A 17,080-nucleotide genomic window follows, 5' to 3' on the forward strand; every position below is an offset into this window, starting at 1 on the left:
TATGGTATATACAGATGTGGTGTATACTGGCCGCTATGTGTATAAGTTAGCATATAAAGCAGGCAGCACATTGTAATACAAAAGTTAGCCAGATCCATGAAGGTGGTCAGCTGAATGAGTGGTCTACCAGCCAGGCAACATTATTTCTGTGGGGAAGTAACCCCCAGCAGCTACTTACATCCCATTCAAACAGGGGATCAGGTAATACGAAATCCAAATTGACTGATCATTCATCCCCTGACATAAGCAGCCGGGAGATAGTTGGGCTGCCATACACATTAGACTGTTGACCAATCCCATCTAAATTGGTGGGTTCAGCCAACATTAATGTAATGTCTGATCAGCGTAAAAGGGGGGGTTGTCCAAGAGTTACAAAAACTTAAATAATTTAAAAAAGTTACGGTATATAAACTGGGAAATGGACAAAATACTTACATGGTGACCTCCTTTTCATCTGCAGATCGACTGATTCCTGGGCGGAGATGCAGAAGAGAAGACCAGGAATCGGCAGAACTGCAGCTGAAAATGGAGACCGTCCGGTAAGTGTTCTGTTTGTTCTTCAGTTGATGAGAATTTTTTTGTTTTCTATATTCCTTGTAATGCAGTGAGTTAGGAATAGTTCGTTAACATACACCAATTGCCATTGTTCTGTGTCAAATGACCTCCAGGCCACATACCAGAGAGGGTAACTCACAAGACATGCGTAATGCACACTGGGCATCCTTAGGAGAAGGAGAATTGGACTATAACTCCAAAAAAGAGATGCTGGATACACGGGCACCAAAGACATTTATAAGATTGATTCTTTATTCCAAATAATGGTACTTTTACACTTACGTTTTTCTTTTCCAGCATTGGGTTCTGTCAAAAGGGCTCAATACCGGAAAAGAACTGATCAGGCATATCCCCATGCATTCTGAATAGGGAGTATTCCGTTCAGGATGCATCAGGATGTCTTCAGTTCAGTCATTTTGACTGATCAGGCAAAAGATAAAACCGCAGCATGCTACAGTTTTATCTCTGCCCAAAAAAACTGAAGACTTGCCTGAATTCTGGATCTGGCATTTTTTCCGTCCTTCCGGTTTGCGCATGCGCAGACTGAAAAAAAGGTGAAAAAAATAAATGCCGGATACGTTTTGCCGGATGACACCGGAAAGACGGATCTGGCATTTCAATGCATTTTTCTGACTGATCAGGCATTTTAAGACTGATCAGTCTTACAAATGCCATCAGTTGGTATATGTTTTGCCGGCGACGGAACTGCTTGCCAGATCACTCTGCCGCAAGTGTGAAAGTAGCCTTAACCTAACACATTTCAGGGATTAACCCCTTCCTCAGACTAGCATCTCTGTGTAGTTGGAATATACAAACATATAGATATGGTCTATATAAATATGCGTGTGAGTAAGCAGGTATGTATAGTTATATGTTCTAGAAAAATCGATACCTCAAATCTGACAGCTCAGGAAATGTATCCGGGAGATCAGGCATCTTGTATGTAAAGCCATTCATACCCACCTAAGAAATACATAGTTACTGGCTGGTTGCTAGAGCAAAAAAAACATAAAATTGGAAAGCTTAAAAGTGGTCATCCAATGTCTTCAACAGCCCCCCATGTGCCAGGCCCCTCACAGGTAATATACTTACCCCTGCATAGCCGCTGCTGCTTCTCCCTGTACACGGATGAAAACATCCGGTGTCGTTGAAGGGAGCAGCCAATGGCAGGCGGTGACGGGGACGAGCCTCCCTAGCATCCTGTGAAGGGCCCGGCACATGGAGGGGCTGTTGGAGACATTGGATAACCCCTTTAAAGGGAATCTATCACCTATTTTTTAATAATTAAAGGGAGTCTGTCAGCAGTTTTGCCCATGTAAATCTACTGACAGATAGGTAGGGGCTGAGGAGAGCAGTACAAGCATGCCTTTCGCAGAGCTTTTATCATAAGGAGTAGTATGAATATGAACTTTTATTCTGCTAGGATTCTGCTTCTGCAAATTCCCAGGAGGTGGAGCTTCACTGAGAGCTTCACATCCCCTCTGCTCTATGGAACAGCTTGTCTCCTGGTTGGATGCTACAGACGTCACTCAGAAAGAGAGGAGGGACTGTGAAGTGGCTTAATACAGAGAGCAATTCACAGTGAAGCTACCTCTTCAGGGCACTTGCAGGAGCAGAATCTGGTGAAATAAAAGTTCATATTCACACTACTCCTAATAATAAAATCTGCACACAAGGGATGTTTGTACTGCTCTTCCTGGTCCTCATCTGGTGCTGTCAGCAGTTTAGTATGGCTAAAACTGCTGACAGACTCCATTTAAAATACATTATTCTATCTTCTGTACATGATTATGGGGGAGTCCATCTCGCCTGAGCTGCTGTTTAAAGCATTCAGAGTTATGCCTTGCGGTACTGCAGCCACATGGACCATAGGCACCTGTAGTCTGGAGATGATCATTGACTTCTATGGAAGAGTGTTCTAGAACCCTAGAGCCCTGTGAACTATGCAGAGAAGGGGAGGAGGTGAACTGTGACCATCACCTTTTGTCAATGGTGGATCCTATATTATCCATTTTATAGGTGTTACCGATTATTGTAATCCTGCCTCTAATGATAATAAGATAAGCACTCTCTACAGGACTGAAAGTTCATGTTTTTTCTGAAATTTCGAAAATTAAAAACATCAACATTTTTCTGGCAATATATTCCCTTTAAACACCTTGTCTGCCCAGCTCTGGACTTTAACATGAAGATCATAGGCTGCCCTGTGCATGGCTGTGTACTTACTTCTGAAGTGGGGACAGGTACAGGCAAATCAGTTATCAGGCCGTATGAGGGGGCTGCAGCTTTGGCCGTGTTGTAGGTTGAAGGAACAGGTTCAGAAACTGGCACTGATCTATTGGTTTCTTGTGTAGAAAAAGGCGGAAGAAATGGAAAACCTGTATGAGGGTAAGGAGGCCTCCCGGCAGGACTGCTGTACAAGCTGACAGACGAGAAAGTGTTTCCAGTCATTACAATAGTCCAGGACGTGATCGCTTGTAATTACATATGAGATACAATAACTGCCTCACATAGCAGGATTATCAGCCCAGACTACCCCGGCTATCCTGTAACAGTGGTGGGAGGGTTTGTAGAGGGTCAGAGATATCTATGCGGGCAGGAGTGCAGGGGAAGACACACGTTTTAACCTGAAGTCACCCTACAATCCTATTAAAATCTGAATCTGTGGATAAGGTTACTGACAGGCTAAGTAAGGATTAAATCCAGCTTTCTACTCCACAGGAGCCCACAAGATTATCATCATCATCCTCACGTCTAGTGTAGTCACTACAAGGCATGAGGATATTAATGGCCTGGTCTTGTGTACCTGACAGATGAATGGCAGCAGTGCTAGACATTACAATGCTGGACATTAAAGGGGCTGTCCAGGATTTTACAAGTGACGGCCTATCCATCACCATCTGATCAGAGAGGGTCCGACACGATACACCCATGCCGATCAGCTATTATGCATTGGCTCTGGAACTACACAGCCCCGTCCATTGTCTAGTGCAGGGATGCCCAACCTGCGGCCCTCCACTGTTACAGAACTACAACTCCCAGCATGCTCAGGCAGCCTACAGCAGGGCATGGTGGGAGTTGTTTTACAACAGCTGGAGGGCCGCACGTTGAGCATCCCTGGTCTAGTGGATGGAGCTGGATAGTCCCTTCACTTCAATAGCTGCAGCTCTATCCTCTACATAGTGAATGGAGCTGTGTAGTCCCAGCACCAGAGCTACTGCAGAACAGCTGAGTCGGACCCCCGACGATCAGATGGTGATGGCCTATCCTAAGACCAACACTTGTGAAATCCTGGACAACCCCTTTAATGAGGACCTGTCACCCTCTCCTGACATGTCTGTTATAGTAAATACTAAAAACTGCCATTGTCACTAGTACTGTACTGTGCTGCGGTACTGCAGCAGTATAGAAACTGCTGCAGGAAACAAATACACAAATAAAACACAGCGCGTTGGAAGTTTGGCTCTAGCAGGCATCCATAGCTCTATAGTGACGTCACGTAGTGCTCCTACACAGCAAAAGCTTCAGGTATAGGAAAAGGAGTCGAGACGCCAGCCAGGGCACGCTCCTAAGGCTACTTTCACACTTGCGTTGTTAATTGCGGTATTGAGATCCGGCAGAGGATCTCAATACCGGAATTAAACTGATCCGTTTTGATTTTACATCAGGATGCATCCGTTCCGTTAGGATGCGGTTGTGTGAACTTAAAACGGAAAAGAACGGATCGTCACAAAATACACTGAAAGTCAATGGGTGACGGATCCGTTTTTTTAAGGCTCCTAAAAAATGGATCCCTCACTATTGACTTGCATTGTTCCCCCCCCCCCCCCCCCTGTTTTTATGACCGGACACAAAACAGCAGATTGCAGCGGTTTTGTGTCCGGTCACAAAACGGAATGCTGACGGAACGGAAGACATCCTGATGCCTCCTGAACGGATCTCTTTCCATTCAGGATGCATGAGGACTAAACTGAAACATTTTTGTCCGGTATTGAGATCCTCTGCCGGATCTCGGTATCGGAAAACAACAACACAAGTGTGAGCATAGCCTAACATAAGTCGCAATACCATGGATTTAAACCACCGCAGGCGAAGGGAGGAGAACGGCGTGGACCGGGAGGACAACAGAAAGTATAGCAAGGTAACTAATTAATTCTTATGCTAGGTTGATACAGTATCGACAGATACCCTATTACTGGGGTGGCACCAGGGGAACGATTGGTGCGGATGGTTGTGCGGTGCCCAATAACATAATTCTGGATCATCTTCTCTCATAACTGTGCATTGTGCCGTTCCTCTGCTTGTGAACAATCCCCGAGGCTACCATTCCCCCGTTCAAAAGGGATCTGTCCATACATCATGTGACACCGTCAGCACTGACTCAACAGTGTCACATCGTGTATGGACCAACACTTAGTGGTCAAGTTACTTATACATTTCTAGGAGGAATAACAGAGGACTTACTAAGGGAATGGACCAGAGGTTGGAGCCAATGTTGGAGGATTTTTCCAAAATTCTTCTAATAAATTCTGGACTATTTTCCCAAGATCTGAGTGCATAGTAAACTAAGGGAAAAGACACAGTTGTTAACAGTCTTTCAACCATCATCAGATACAGATTCACATGGTTCATATTATCACAGCAACACCCAAACCAGATGTCAAAGATTTCCATACAAAGCACATAAAATGTAAATGGTATGAACGATCACACAAAGGCTGGGGGCCCAGCGGGACACGAGGAAGAGGGCAGAAGTGACATTCACCTGCCTCTGTCTATCCCACACTACGTGCGGTGTCCTGTAATCACATGACCGGTCACTGGGTGAGGCAGATCAGAAGTTTGGATTATTGGGGGTCTAAGTGCTGAGACCCCCCACAGATCGCTATAACAAGGAGAAAGAAGTGCTCGCATATTGCGCTCCCTCCTCACTGCAGAAGACTGAATCGGGACCGGCCAGAGACTTTTTATTGATCCCATCTCCTGCAGCGAGCACTTCTCTCTCCTCGTTCTAGTGATCTGTAGGGGTCTCAGGACTCAGACCTCCACTGATCAAAACTTTGAAATGTCTCTATGACATATCAAAAGTTATTGGAAAGCTGTGACCCTTTAAACCAAAAAGCAACCCGGACACAAAGGGGGTCATTTATTAAGACGGACATTTTAGACTCTATATGGATCCGCCAGAGTTCTAAAAGTAAAGCACCTTCCGAGCGGTCTTACATTTAGGCCATTTTCTATGCCTAAACCAGGTGTAGAAAATGGTAAATGAGACAGGCCTGTCTGTCGGCCCTTCACCACCCACTTTTTATTTTTAGACCTGTCGTGAGCGGGGAAAAGTCGCAGATTGTGGCGCAAAAGGACCTTTGCGCTGCATTCTGCGCCAGAAATACGCATCACGTAGACGTATTTCTGGTTAGTAAATGACCCCCAAAGAGGCTAAATGACAATACCACGTTAAAGTTAAATGACTATAGCACTACATCAAAGCTTCTTACGTTATGTACTAAAGGACATGTCACGTTGGTGCCCTGCTTGTCCACTAGGTGGTGTCTTATTGGCGGAAAGACAGTGATGATAGGTTTGTCTTGAGGAAATTGCTGAGGAAGTAAACTGCAACAGAAACAGAACGTATTAGAGGAGAAGACGTGATAAATGACTGCAGTGTACACCAAGGTCACCGAGACACGTGAATAGAAATACAAAGAGGTAGCATGTAGTACCAGTGTCCACCCTATAGCAGCATGTCATTCTTTTACAAGCCATACAGCACATATGGCAGCACTTTTAATCAGAAGACTGCAATGGAATATCATCTGTAGTGATGCCATGTATCACAGTGTTTGAGAACTACCTTTTAACGTTACACTGGGAAAAACTCCCACCATATACATTAAGGGGCTCATTTATAAAGACCGGCGTTTTAGACGCTGGTCTTAATAAATCCCCATCGCTGCCGGAGGATCTGCCGAAGTTATAACGAGGCGTGGGCCTCTCCAAATTTTCTTTGCCTAAAACAGCCGTAGAAAATGGTGAATGAGACAGGCCTGCCGGCGCATCCCCTTCCCCACAATTTTAGAACTGGCGTGAATGGGGCAAAGTCGCAGACAGCGGGCGCAACTAACCGTTGACCTGATTTAGGCGTATTTCAGCTTAGTAAATGACCTCCTAAATGTATATCTTTAGGTCCATTCATCAGATGGAGGCCAAACGATTGTCCTTCGGGGGACTGTTGTAGGGAAGACAGCAGACTGTACTTTCCAATAAAAAGGGCCACCTCAATAAAATGAGTATACCGTACAGTGAGTCTGTGGGTGACAGATGTTCTGTATGGCATTTGTCACAGGCCTCTGTCCAGCAAATACATCAGGAGTGCATCTGTCCAATAGAAGGCTATGATGTGTAGTATACAGAGCCATGAGGACTCCAGTGTAGTGCCGCAGGAGGTGACATTACTCTGGACGACGTGTCATTGTAGCGTACTGATAATACATGGGGTGCAGTGATCAGAGACAGGGGTCAAAGGCCCAGACTAGTAACCCCTCATATAACAAAGACACCACAGTTACTTACATATTTATGTTGATGGTCAAATTTTTGATCGTGATCGGCAATCTGTATTCCACATCTTTCTGAATTTCAGAAATACTGTGAAAGATTAAAAGTGAAAAAATGAATTAAAGAAGAAAATATTGAAAACTGCTGCATCCAAACATGTCGTTATATACCCCGAAATCTAGACTGTTCTCTTACAATTCTCCCAAATAAGACCATACCATGAAAGTGGAAAGCATCGGCAACACCCACATTATGGAGCATTGTAGGCCCAATGCCTGAAATGTGCACCCCTCACCAGAGGTCGCAGTAACGCCTGTACAAGCGTCATAGATGCCTGTTCAGGCTGTTTTACTCTCTGAAAAAAGGCCTAAGGCGTACCGATACGACTTAGACTTTTCCCCTACATTTAGCAGCACAGGGAACGGCACAGGCAGCTCAGTGATGCTGCCTGTGCCTGAAATAACCAATTGCAAAGCTCCATACAGGAAGGAGCTTTGCTTTTGGATAGTTTGGGCGGGTGCCGGAGCCATACAGCGCCCTGCAGCAGGGGAAGACGGCGGGAGCTAAAAGGAGGAGGGGCCAGCTCCCGATGTATAAGTAGAGCAGGGGCAGCGCTGCGCCGGCCAAACGTGGAGCCTGTTTAGGCCATTTTACTCCCTGAAAAAAGTTTAAGGCATACCAATATGCCTTAGGCTACTTTCACACTAGCGTTCGGAGCGGATCCGTCTGATGTTTCATCAGACGGATCCGCTCCGATAATGCAGACGTTCGCATCCGTTCAGAACGGATGCGTCTGCATTAAAACTTAGAAAATTTTCTAAGTGTGAAAGTTGTCTGAGCGGATCCGTTCAGACTTTACATTGTAAGTCAATGGGGAACGGATCCGCTTGAAGATTGAGCCATATGGTGTCATCTTCAAGCGGATCAGCCCCCATTGACTTACATTGTAAGTCTGGACGGATCCGCTCGCCTCCGCACGGCCAGGCGGACACCCGAACGCTGCAAGCAGCGTTCAGGTGTCCGCTCGCTGAGCGGAGCGGAGGCTGAACGCTGGCAGGCGGATGCATTCTCAGTGGATCTGCCTCCACTGAGAATGCATTGGGGCCAGACGGATGCGTTCGGGACCGCTCGTGAGCCCCTTCAAACGGTGCGCACGAGCGGACACCCGAACGCTAGTGTGAAAGTAGCCTTAGACTTTTCCCCAACACTCATCAGCGCAGTGAGCGCTGTGAAGGGCGCGGGCAGCGCAGCGATGCTGCCTGTGCCTGAAATAACCAATAGCAAAGCTCCTGGTTGGTATAGGCGCGCGCCGGAGCGATACAGGTCCTGCAGCTGGAGGAAGCCAGCCGGAAGGAGGAGGGGCCGGCTCCAGGGGTGGCTGCTATAAGGAGAGCGGGGCGTGAAGCTCGAGGACCCTAAGAAACATGACAGGGCTGCTGGAGAGGTAAGGAGCCGCGGACTCATGTGACTGGTCCCCGGGCTGAGAAAAGAGTTGCCGCCAGGCATGTGTTCCCCCCCGGCCACCGGGTAGAGCGGGCTGGGGAGTGGGAGAGTTGTTGTTCTGTCCACCTTGCTATCACCCCATAACTAGCACCCCCCTCCGGCTGTGGGATAATGAGGAGCGTAGTCTCTAGGTGTGCAGAATAGTTATGATGAGGGCATGGCCTAATGAAATACAAGAAGGGGAGACACAAAATCTGAAAGGATCCCCCCACTAATGACCCTGCCTGCTCCCCCCGCCTCCTGTCACCCCACTAGTGACCCTGCTCCCCCCTCCTCCTGTCACCCCACTAGTGACCCTGCTCCCCCCTCCTCCTGTCACCTCACTAGTGACCCTGCTCCCCCTCATCCTGTCACCCCACTAGTGACCCTGCTCCCCCCTCCTCCTGTCACCTCACTAGTGACCCTGCTCCCCCTCATCCTGTCACCCCACTAGTGACCCTGCTCCCCCCTCCTCCTGTCACCCCACTAGTGACCCTGCTCCCCCCTCCTCCTGTCACCCCACTAGTGACCCTGCTCCCCCCTCCTCCTGTCACCTCACTAGTGACCCTGCTCCCCCCTCATCCTGTCACCCCACTAGTGACCCTGCCCTCCCTCCCTCCTCCTGTCACCCCACTAGTGACCCTGCTCTCCCTCCTCCTGTCACCCCACTAGTGACCCTGCTCTCCCTCCTCCTGTCACCCCACTAGTGACCCTGCCCTCCCTCCTCCTGTCACCCCACTAGTGACCCTGCTCCCCCCTCCTCCTGTCACCCCACTAGTGACCCTGCTCCCCCCTCCTCCTGTCACCCCACTAGTGACCCTGCCCTCCCTCCTCCTGTCACCTCACTAGTGACCCTGCTCCCCCTCTCTTTCTGTCACCTCACTAGTGACCCTGCCCTCCCTCCTCCTGTCACCCCACTAGTGACCCTGCTCCCCTCTCTTTCTGTCACCTCACTAGTGATCCTGCTCCCCCCTCCTCCTGTCACCCCACTAGTGACCTTGCCCTCCCTCCTCCTGTCACCCCACTAGTGACCCTGCCCTCCCTCCTCCTGTCACCTTACTAGTGATCCTGCTCCCCTCTCTTTCTGTCACCTCACTAGTGACCCTGCCCTCCCTCCTCCTGTCACCCCACTAGTGACCCTGCTCCCCTCTCTTTCTGTCACCTCACTAGTGACCCTGCCCTCCCTCCTCCTGTCACCTCACTAGTGACCCTGCTCCCCCTCCTCCTGTCACCCCACTAGTGACCCTGCCCTCCCTCCTCCTGTCACCCCACTAGTGACCCTGCCCTCCCTCCTCCTGTCACCCCACTAGTGACCCTGCTCCCCTCTCTTTCTGTCACCTCACTAGTGACCCTGCTCCCCCTCCTCCTGTCACCTCACAGGAAAGAAGCTGAACAGACTCCACCGACTATGATGGGCTCCATTCAGTTTCTGTTCAGGATCCTGTCTTTTTACCAGACACAAAAGTGCTGCATATAAGGCTTTTTTGTCTGGTCTTTCGACAGAATCTGCAACAGAGGGTCCAAACGGAGCCTCCAACGCAGATGTGAACAAGTGTAGGCCTACATATTATGTATTTGAATTACTGCAACTTTTGTACTCCTCCTCAGGTAAAAATACTCCTCAAAAATGGTCAGAGGGGTATTTTTATTCTTCTGCAAAAAACGTAGTGCGACCGCTGGCCCTCACAGTTCTGGGATGGAGATAGTCCATCTGCCCAGCAGTGTCCATCCCTTTACTGCGCATGCGCTGAACAAGCTCCTGGGAGACTTCAGGGTCAGACGTCAATATGTTTTCACTGCCTGGTCTGTCTGTCACAGCGGTGGGACTGCGGTATAGCGGACAGGGAGCAGAGCCTCTGGGTGTAACAAGGTGCAATGGAACCGCCCTCCTTGCACCTAGGGGGTCATTTCCCATTATAAAAAGCCTTTTTTCAATCGATTGCTGGCACATAAGAAGATACCAGACATATCATCACACTCTGCAGACAAGCACCAATCTACAGAGGCCGACTGTTTCACCTGTAAGTGATGACAGATGCCCTTTAAATTGCAAGTTTCCCTAAAGGCCCTTTCACATGGGACAACACAACAAGCAATTATCGGGAAGAAATAATTGCCTGCTCATCAGAGGTAGTGAGAGCTTCCCATAGAGAATCATTGTTTCTGGGCAGTAGACTGAATTTTACACCGGACGATCTCCTGCCCAAAAACCAATGCCTTAAGTATCTGCACCAGAGAGGCTTTCCCTCGTTCATCGGCAGCACCTTTACACAGGTCGATTATCAGGAATGAGTGTTCATAGGAAAGTGCCTTCCCAATAATTGCCCTGATCATTGGCTCTGTGTAAAGAGGCCTTTAGACATGACAGGAGATAACATCTTAGATGGTGAATCTCTGAAGGACCCAGTCATTTATTTCTCAGAGCTGTGCCCCTTCATCTTCTACCTACATCCACTGAAATTGTACTAGAAAAACAAGCTGCAGCAGTGGAAAGCCGAGAGGTCAGCATGTAATGTGCTTACAGGAAAGTGACGAGCCCTGCCCTGCCCAGGCTGATGAGTCACATGAAGTGTTATTACTTGGTGCATATCACACATACCCGTCCTGATAACTACCGCCCGGTATACTGCTCGTCACATAAACCTGTCCTGTAATAGGGTTCATCAGTTTACTGGGACCAGCGTGCAATAAAGAGCTCACAGTCTAAAAACCAGACAAATACAACAAATGTCCATCAAGAAAAACGCAGCCGGCATTGCTAAGTGTGTATAAAGTCCAATAGACCCTTAAAAGCACGAGAAAAAGAGCGACAAACAGTGGTGCTCTGCTCCACGAACTCGTATAGACTTGAGGGTCAGAGGAATAAAAAGCAGCACTCACCGTTACATCAATTCCACAGCTTTATGGAAGATAAAACAGGTCGGACACAGGCACAGCACAAATAGGCTACAGCCTGTACAAGCTTGACAAAGCGCCAGGTGCGCGAAGCGGCTGTGCCTGTGTCCGACCCGTTTTATCTTCCATAAAGCTGCGGAATTGATGTAACGGTGAGTGCCGCTTTTTATTCCTCTAACCCTCAAGTCTAAATACAATAAATGTACTCGTAATGTACGTATATACTGTAGGTTACGTGACGGAAACCTAGAAGTAAAAACTAAACCGAGGGCACCGACATCAGAGATAAGGAGTGAGGCCGGAGCAGATATTGTAGAAGGTCTGGGCTGAGGATTAGAGAAAGGATTAATAAACTATGAATGACACCTGCCTAGCAACGTTACTGGTTTGGGAGGGTGGAGTCTGCTGACAACCTACCTACACATACAAAAACCAAGGGAGAGCATTTATATATACTGTATACCCTCATTCCCCCCCCCCCCATCACCTACACTGTGTATATACTGTATATCCTCATTCCCCCCCCCATCACCTCCACTGTGTATATACTGTATATCCTCATTTCCCCCCCCCATCACCTACACTGTGTATATACTGTATATCCTCATCCCCCCCATCACCTGCACTGTGTATATACTGTATATCCTCATTCCCCCATCACCTCCACTGTGTATATACTGTATATCCTCATCCCCCCCATCACCTACACTGTGTATATACTGTATATTCTCATTCCCCCCCATCACCTGCACTGTGTATATACTGTATATCCTCATTCCCCCCCATCACCTGCACTGTGTATATACTGTATATCCTCATCCCCCCATCACCTCCACTGTGTATATACTGTATATCCTCATCCCCCCCCCATCACCTCCACTGTGTATATACTGTATATTCTCATTCCCCCCCCCATCACCTGCACTGTGTATATACTGTATATCCTCATCCCCCCCCCCAATCACCTCCACTGTGTATATACTGTATATCCTCATCCCCCCCATCACCTCCACTGTGTATATACTGTATATCCTCCCCCCCCCCCCCATCACCTCCACTGTGTATATACTGTATATCCTCATTCCCCCCCATCACCTGCACTGTGCATATACTGTATATCCTCCCCCCCCCCCCCATCACCTGCACTGTGCATATACTGTATATCCTCATCCCCCCCCCATCACCTGCACTGTGCATATACTGTATATCCTCATTCCCCATCACCTCCACTGTGCATATACTGTATATCCTCCCCCCCCCCCCCATCACCTGCACTGTGCATATACTGTATATCCTCATTCCCCATCACCTCCACTGTGTATATACTGTATATCCTCATTCCCCCCATCACCTCCACTGTGTATATACTGTATATCCTCATCCCCCCCCATCACCTGCACTATGCATATACTGTATATCCTCATTCCCCATCACCTCCACTGTGCATATACTGTATATCCTCATCCCCCCCCATCACCTGCACTGTGCATATACTGTATATCCTCATCCCCCCCCATCACCTCCACTGTGTATATACTGTATATCCTCATTCCCCCCCATCACCTGCACTGTGCATATACTGTATATCCTCATTCCCCCCCCATCACCTGCACTGTGCATATACTGTATATCCTCATTCCCCCCATCACCTGCACTGTGTATATACTGTATATCTTCATTCCCCCATCACCTCCACTGTGTATATACTGTATATCCTCATTCTCCCCATCACCTGCACTGTGCATATACTGTATATCCTCATTCTCCCCATCACCTCCACTGTGTATATACTGTATATCCTCATTCCCCCCCACTGTGTATATACTGTATATCCTCATTCCCCCCCATCACCTCCACTGTGTATATACTGTATATCCTCATCCCCCCATCACCTCCACTCTGTATACTCTCATTCTCCCCATCACCTCCACTCTGTATATACTGTATATCCTCATTCTTCCCATCACCTCCACTCTGTATATACTGTATATTCTCATTCCCCCCCACTGTGTATATACTGTATATCCTCATTCCCCCCCATCACCTCCACTGTGTATATACTGTATATCCTCATCCCCCCATCACCTCCACTCTGTATACTCTCATTCTCCCCATCACCTCCACTCTGTATATACTGTATATCCTCATTCTTCCCATCACCTCCACTGTGTATATATTTTGTATATCCTCATTCTCCCCATCACCTCCACTCTGTATATACTGTATACCCTCATTCTTCCCATCACCTCCACTCTGTATATACTGTATATTCTCATTCCCCCCCACTGTGTATATACTGTATATCCTCATTCCCCCCCATCACCTCCACTGTGTATATACTGTATATCCTCATCCCCCCATCACCTCCACTCTGTATACTCTCATTCTCCCCATCACCTCCACTCTGTATATACTGTATATCCTCATTCTTCCCATCACCTCCACTCTGTATATACTGTATATCCTCATTCTTCCCATCACCTCCACTGTGTATATATTTTGTATATCCTCATTCTCCCCATCACCTCCACTCTGTATATACTGTATACCCTCATTCTTCCCATCACCTCCACTCTGTATATACTGTATACCCTCATTCTCACCATCACCTCCACTCGGTACATACTGTATAATACAGAGTGGAGGTGATGGGTAGACTGCACTGTGTGTATAGGTGAGGATGGCTTATCATACAGTAAAGATAAGGAGATTGTACAGCATGGAGGGGCATGGACAGAAGGTCCTGGCAGTACACACTGAACAGATTACTGTGCTGTATGTACTAATATGAGCGCCATATGCTCACTAGAGTCCACATTTTACACAAGTCTGTTTGTAAGACTATTCAGTGAGTGGATAACACCAACATTATGTACAAGCTGCAACATACTGGGTGCTGCCACATGACTGCTCTGCCAGGACCCGCTGTTACTGACAGCATATAGGACTATTAGATACAGCAGAAGATTTCAGCACAATTTAGTGAAGAAAAAGTGCATCTGATAGTCTGAAAAACACAGTAATTGTATTCAATATGAAATTAAAATTCTGAAGGATCTATTCTTATAGCTCTGTACTTTACTGTTCCTCTATTATTCCTAGTAAACGATCAATAAATTGTCATGTAGGTATTACCAGCTGGAGCAGTGGGTGTCCCTAGATGCTGACTGTATCACACTGAAGGGACACACCCTTTGACAAGCGGAATAGTAACACCTATAAATTCACTACAGAAATAATAGATGAACGGCACAACATACAGCGATAAGAAACAATGCTCCAGAATTGTCATCTCATGCGAACTACAATTATATTTATTAAAACAGAGACGTCGGGAGGGCGGACGGCTCCTCTAAATATATCCTGTATGCTGTTTATGAAGGATCATTTTACTAAACACGAGAGGAGAAAAGTGAGGCAAGTATCACATGTTGTATCACTTGACATTTCATAATCAGAACATTTTAGAGGAACCACAGATTATAAAAGGCATCAGTGTTACATTTTGTGTAGGGATCTTTGGGATTTCTCAATCTGATTGGAATTTCTAGGTGAAAAAACCCATTTCATAAAAAATAAAAAAATAAAAGTATTAACAACAAAAAAACAAAAAACAGCACAGTCAAACAAAAACACAAATGGTAAAAAATACCATGGACTTGAAGCAGATAAAGGGGTTGTCTCATCTGAGACACCGGTGGCAGAACACCAAAGTTAAACTTGAGTTAAAGTTTTCCGGTATTGAGTTCCATCCTTGGGGCTCAATACCGGAAAAAAAAGCTTTAGTTTTATCCCAATGCATTCTGAATGGAGAGCAATCCGTTCAGTATGCATCAGGATGTTTTCAGTCCAGTCACTCATACGGTATTTGGCCAGAGAAAATATCGCAGCATGCTGCGGTATTTTCTCCGGCCAAAATTGCGGAACATTTGCTGTAATTTCCATCGAAATGTATTAATGCCGAATCCGGTACCAAGTGTTCCAGAAAACCGAATCCGCGCATGCACAGACCTTTAAAAATGTGAAAAAAATAAACACCGGATCAGTTTTTCCGGATGACACCGGAGAGACGGATCCGGTGTTTCAATGCATTTGTCTGACGGATCCGGAAACAACTGCTATCCGTTTGCATACCGATTTCAGGATCCGGCAGGCAGTTCCGGCAACAGAATTGCCTGCCTGAATCCAACAACGCAAGTGTGAAAGTACCCTAAGAAAAGTGTGGGTCCCACCTTTGGGACCTGCACCTATCTCCAAAATGTGCCCACAAAAAGGAAACAGTTCACCGCACACACCCGGTGTGCACGCTCTCCATTCATTTCTATGGGAGTTCTGAAAATAGCCACACAAAGAAATGAATCGAGAGTGCACCATGCAAGCCCCGCCACCACACCATTCACTTCTATGGGAGATAGCCGGGCCAGGGGGGCCCTATTCTAGAAAGAGGCGGGACCCGCACCTAGCTGACATTGGTGGCATATACAGGCAATATGCCACCAATGTCTCAGAGGAGACAACCCCTAGAAAGGAGGTTTTCTCAGCATGGTAAGGCCTCTCACTCCCATCAATAGAAAGGGCTACTCTCATCTACAGATATGGACAGGAATAGGACCTGCACTGGGATCTGCAGATTGGGCACACAGATCTGGAAGGATAAAAAAAAATACATGTGTGCACTTACCGTACATAGAAATGTATTGGTAAGTGTGCTGTGTGCACGAGCCCTACATGATAGCATACTGCTAGGACCCAGCGGCCGGAGGAAGATGTTCTGCAGTTCCCTGCACAGAAGGCGGCCAGAGGGGGTCACTGTGCAGGTCCTTACATGATCTAGTCCCAGAGATCGGACCCCCACGATCTGAATGTCCTAGGAGCATGCTATAGCATTCTGGGATTACGGTAATAAAGTTTACCAAGTATGAAAGTCATCTCCCATCCACAGGATAAGGGATAACTAATTGATAGCTTGGGGTCTGACCACTGGGACCCCACCACAGATCCTGAATACAGGGATCCCTTGTTCCAGTCCTGATGGAGTAACAGACCAAGCATGAGCCCTACCGCTCCATTCATTCTCTATGGGACTGCCGGTGACAGCATTTCTGGAGTGGCAGGGTGTACGCTCGGACTGCCGCTCCATCAGGACGGGAACAAGGGATCCCCATTTTCAGGATCTGTCGGACCCCCACTGATCAGCTAGTTGTCTGTTATCCTGAGGGTGGGAGATCACTTTAATAATGGGCACAAGCCTTTTAAGTCAATGCACAGAAAAAAATAAAAATAAATTAAAATTCAGAGTTCGAGCTTTTCTATACATCAGGATTGGTCAGGTGTGTAGAACCATGAAGATATATAGAAGTATTTCCAGCTCCTTATCTCTACAGGTTCATGTTTCACACAAGATTAGAAGAAAGGTCTAATAAAATGCCCGGTAGTCCGCGAGCAGCGTGCTGTCCCTTTAAATGTGCAGGCACTCTTGTCACCGTGGTAACAGCATTACCGAACAGCCAATAGGATTGCTGGGTTTCAGTTTGAAACAGAAAACAGTCAGTTCTCCTCAGACCGTTATATCTCATGTGAGAGAGAAGGC

At 47.2% G+C, this 17,080-nt stretch overlaps 1 protein-coding gene across 1 annotated transcript in view; it reads right to left on the reverse strand.

The window, feature by feature from the left end:
- Positions 1-17,080, reverse strand: part of VPS37A (VPS37A subunit of ESCRT-I) — a 58,552-nt gene that overhangs the window by 23,413 nt on the left and 18,059 nt on the right. The window contains exons 2-6 of the mRNA XM_040418790.1: positions 7,129-7,203; positions 6,054-6,168; positions 5,020-5,120; positions 2,782-2,977; positions 1,448-1,518 (exon numbers count right to left, since the gene is read on the reverse strand). Of these exons, the coding sequence (XP_040274724.1) occupies positions 1,448-1,518; positions 2,782-2,977; positions 5,020-5,120; positions 6,054-6,168; positions 7,129-7,203 (558 nt within the window). The remainder of the gene's footprint in view (positions 1-1,447; positions 1,519-2,781; positions 2,978-5,019; positions 5,121-6,053; positions 6,169-7,128; positions 7,204-17,080) is intronic.

This window comes from Bufo bufo, chromosome 2, assembly GCF_905171765.1.
Source record: "Bufo bufo chromosome 2, aBufBuf1.1, whole genome shotgun sequence".
Classification (NCBI taxonomy): domain Eukaryota; kingdom Metazoa; phylum Chordata; class Amphibia; order Anura; family Bufonidae; genus Bufo; species Bufo bufo.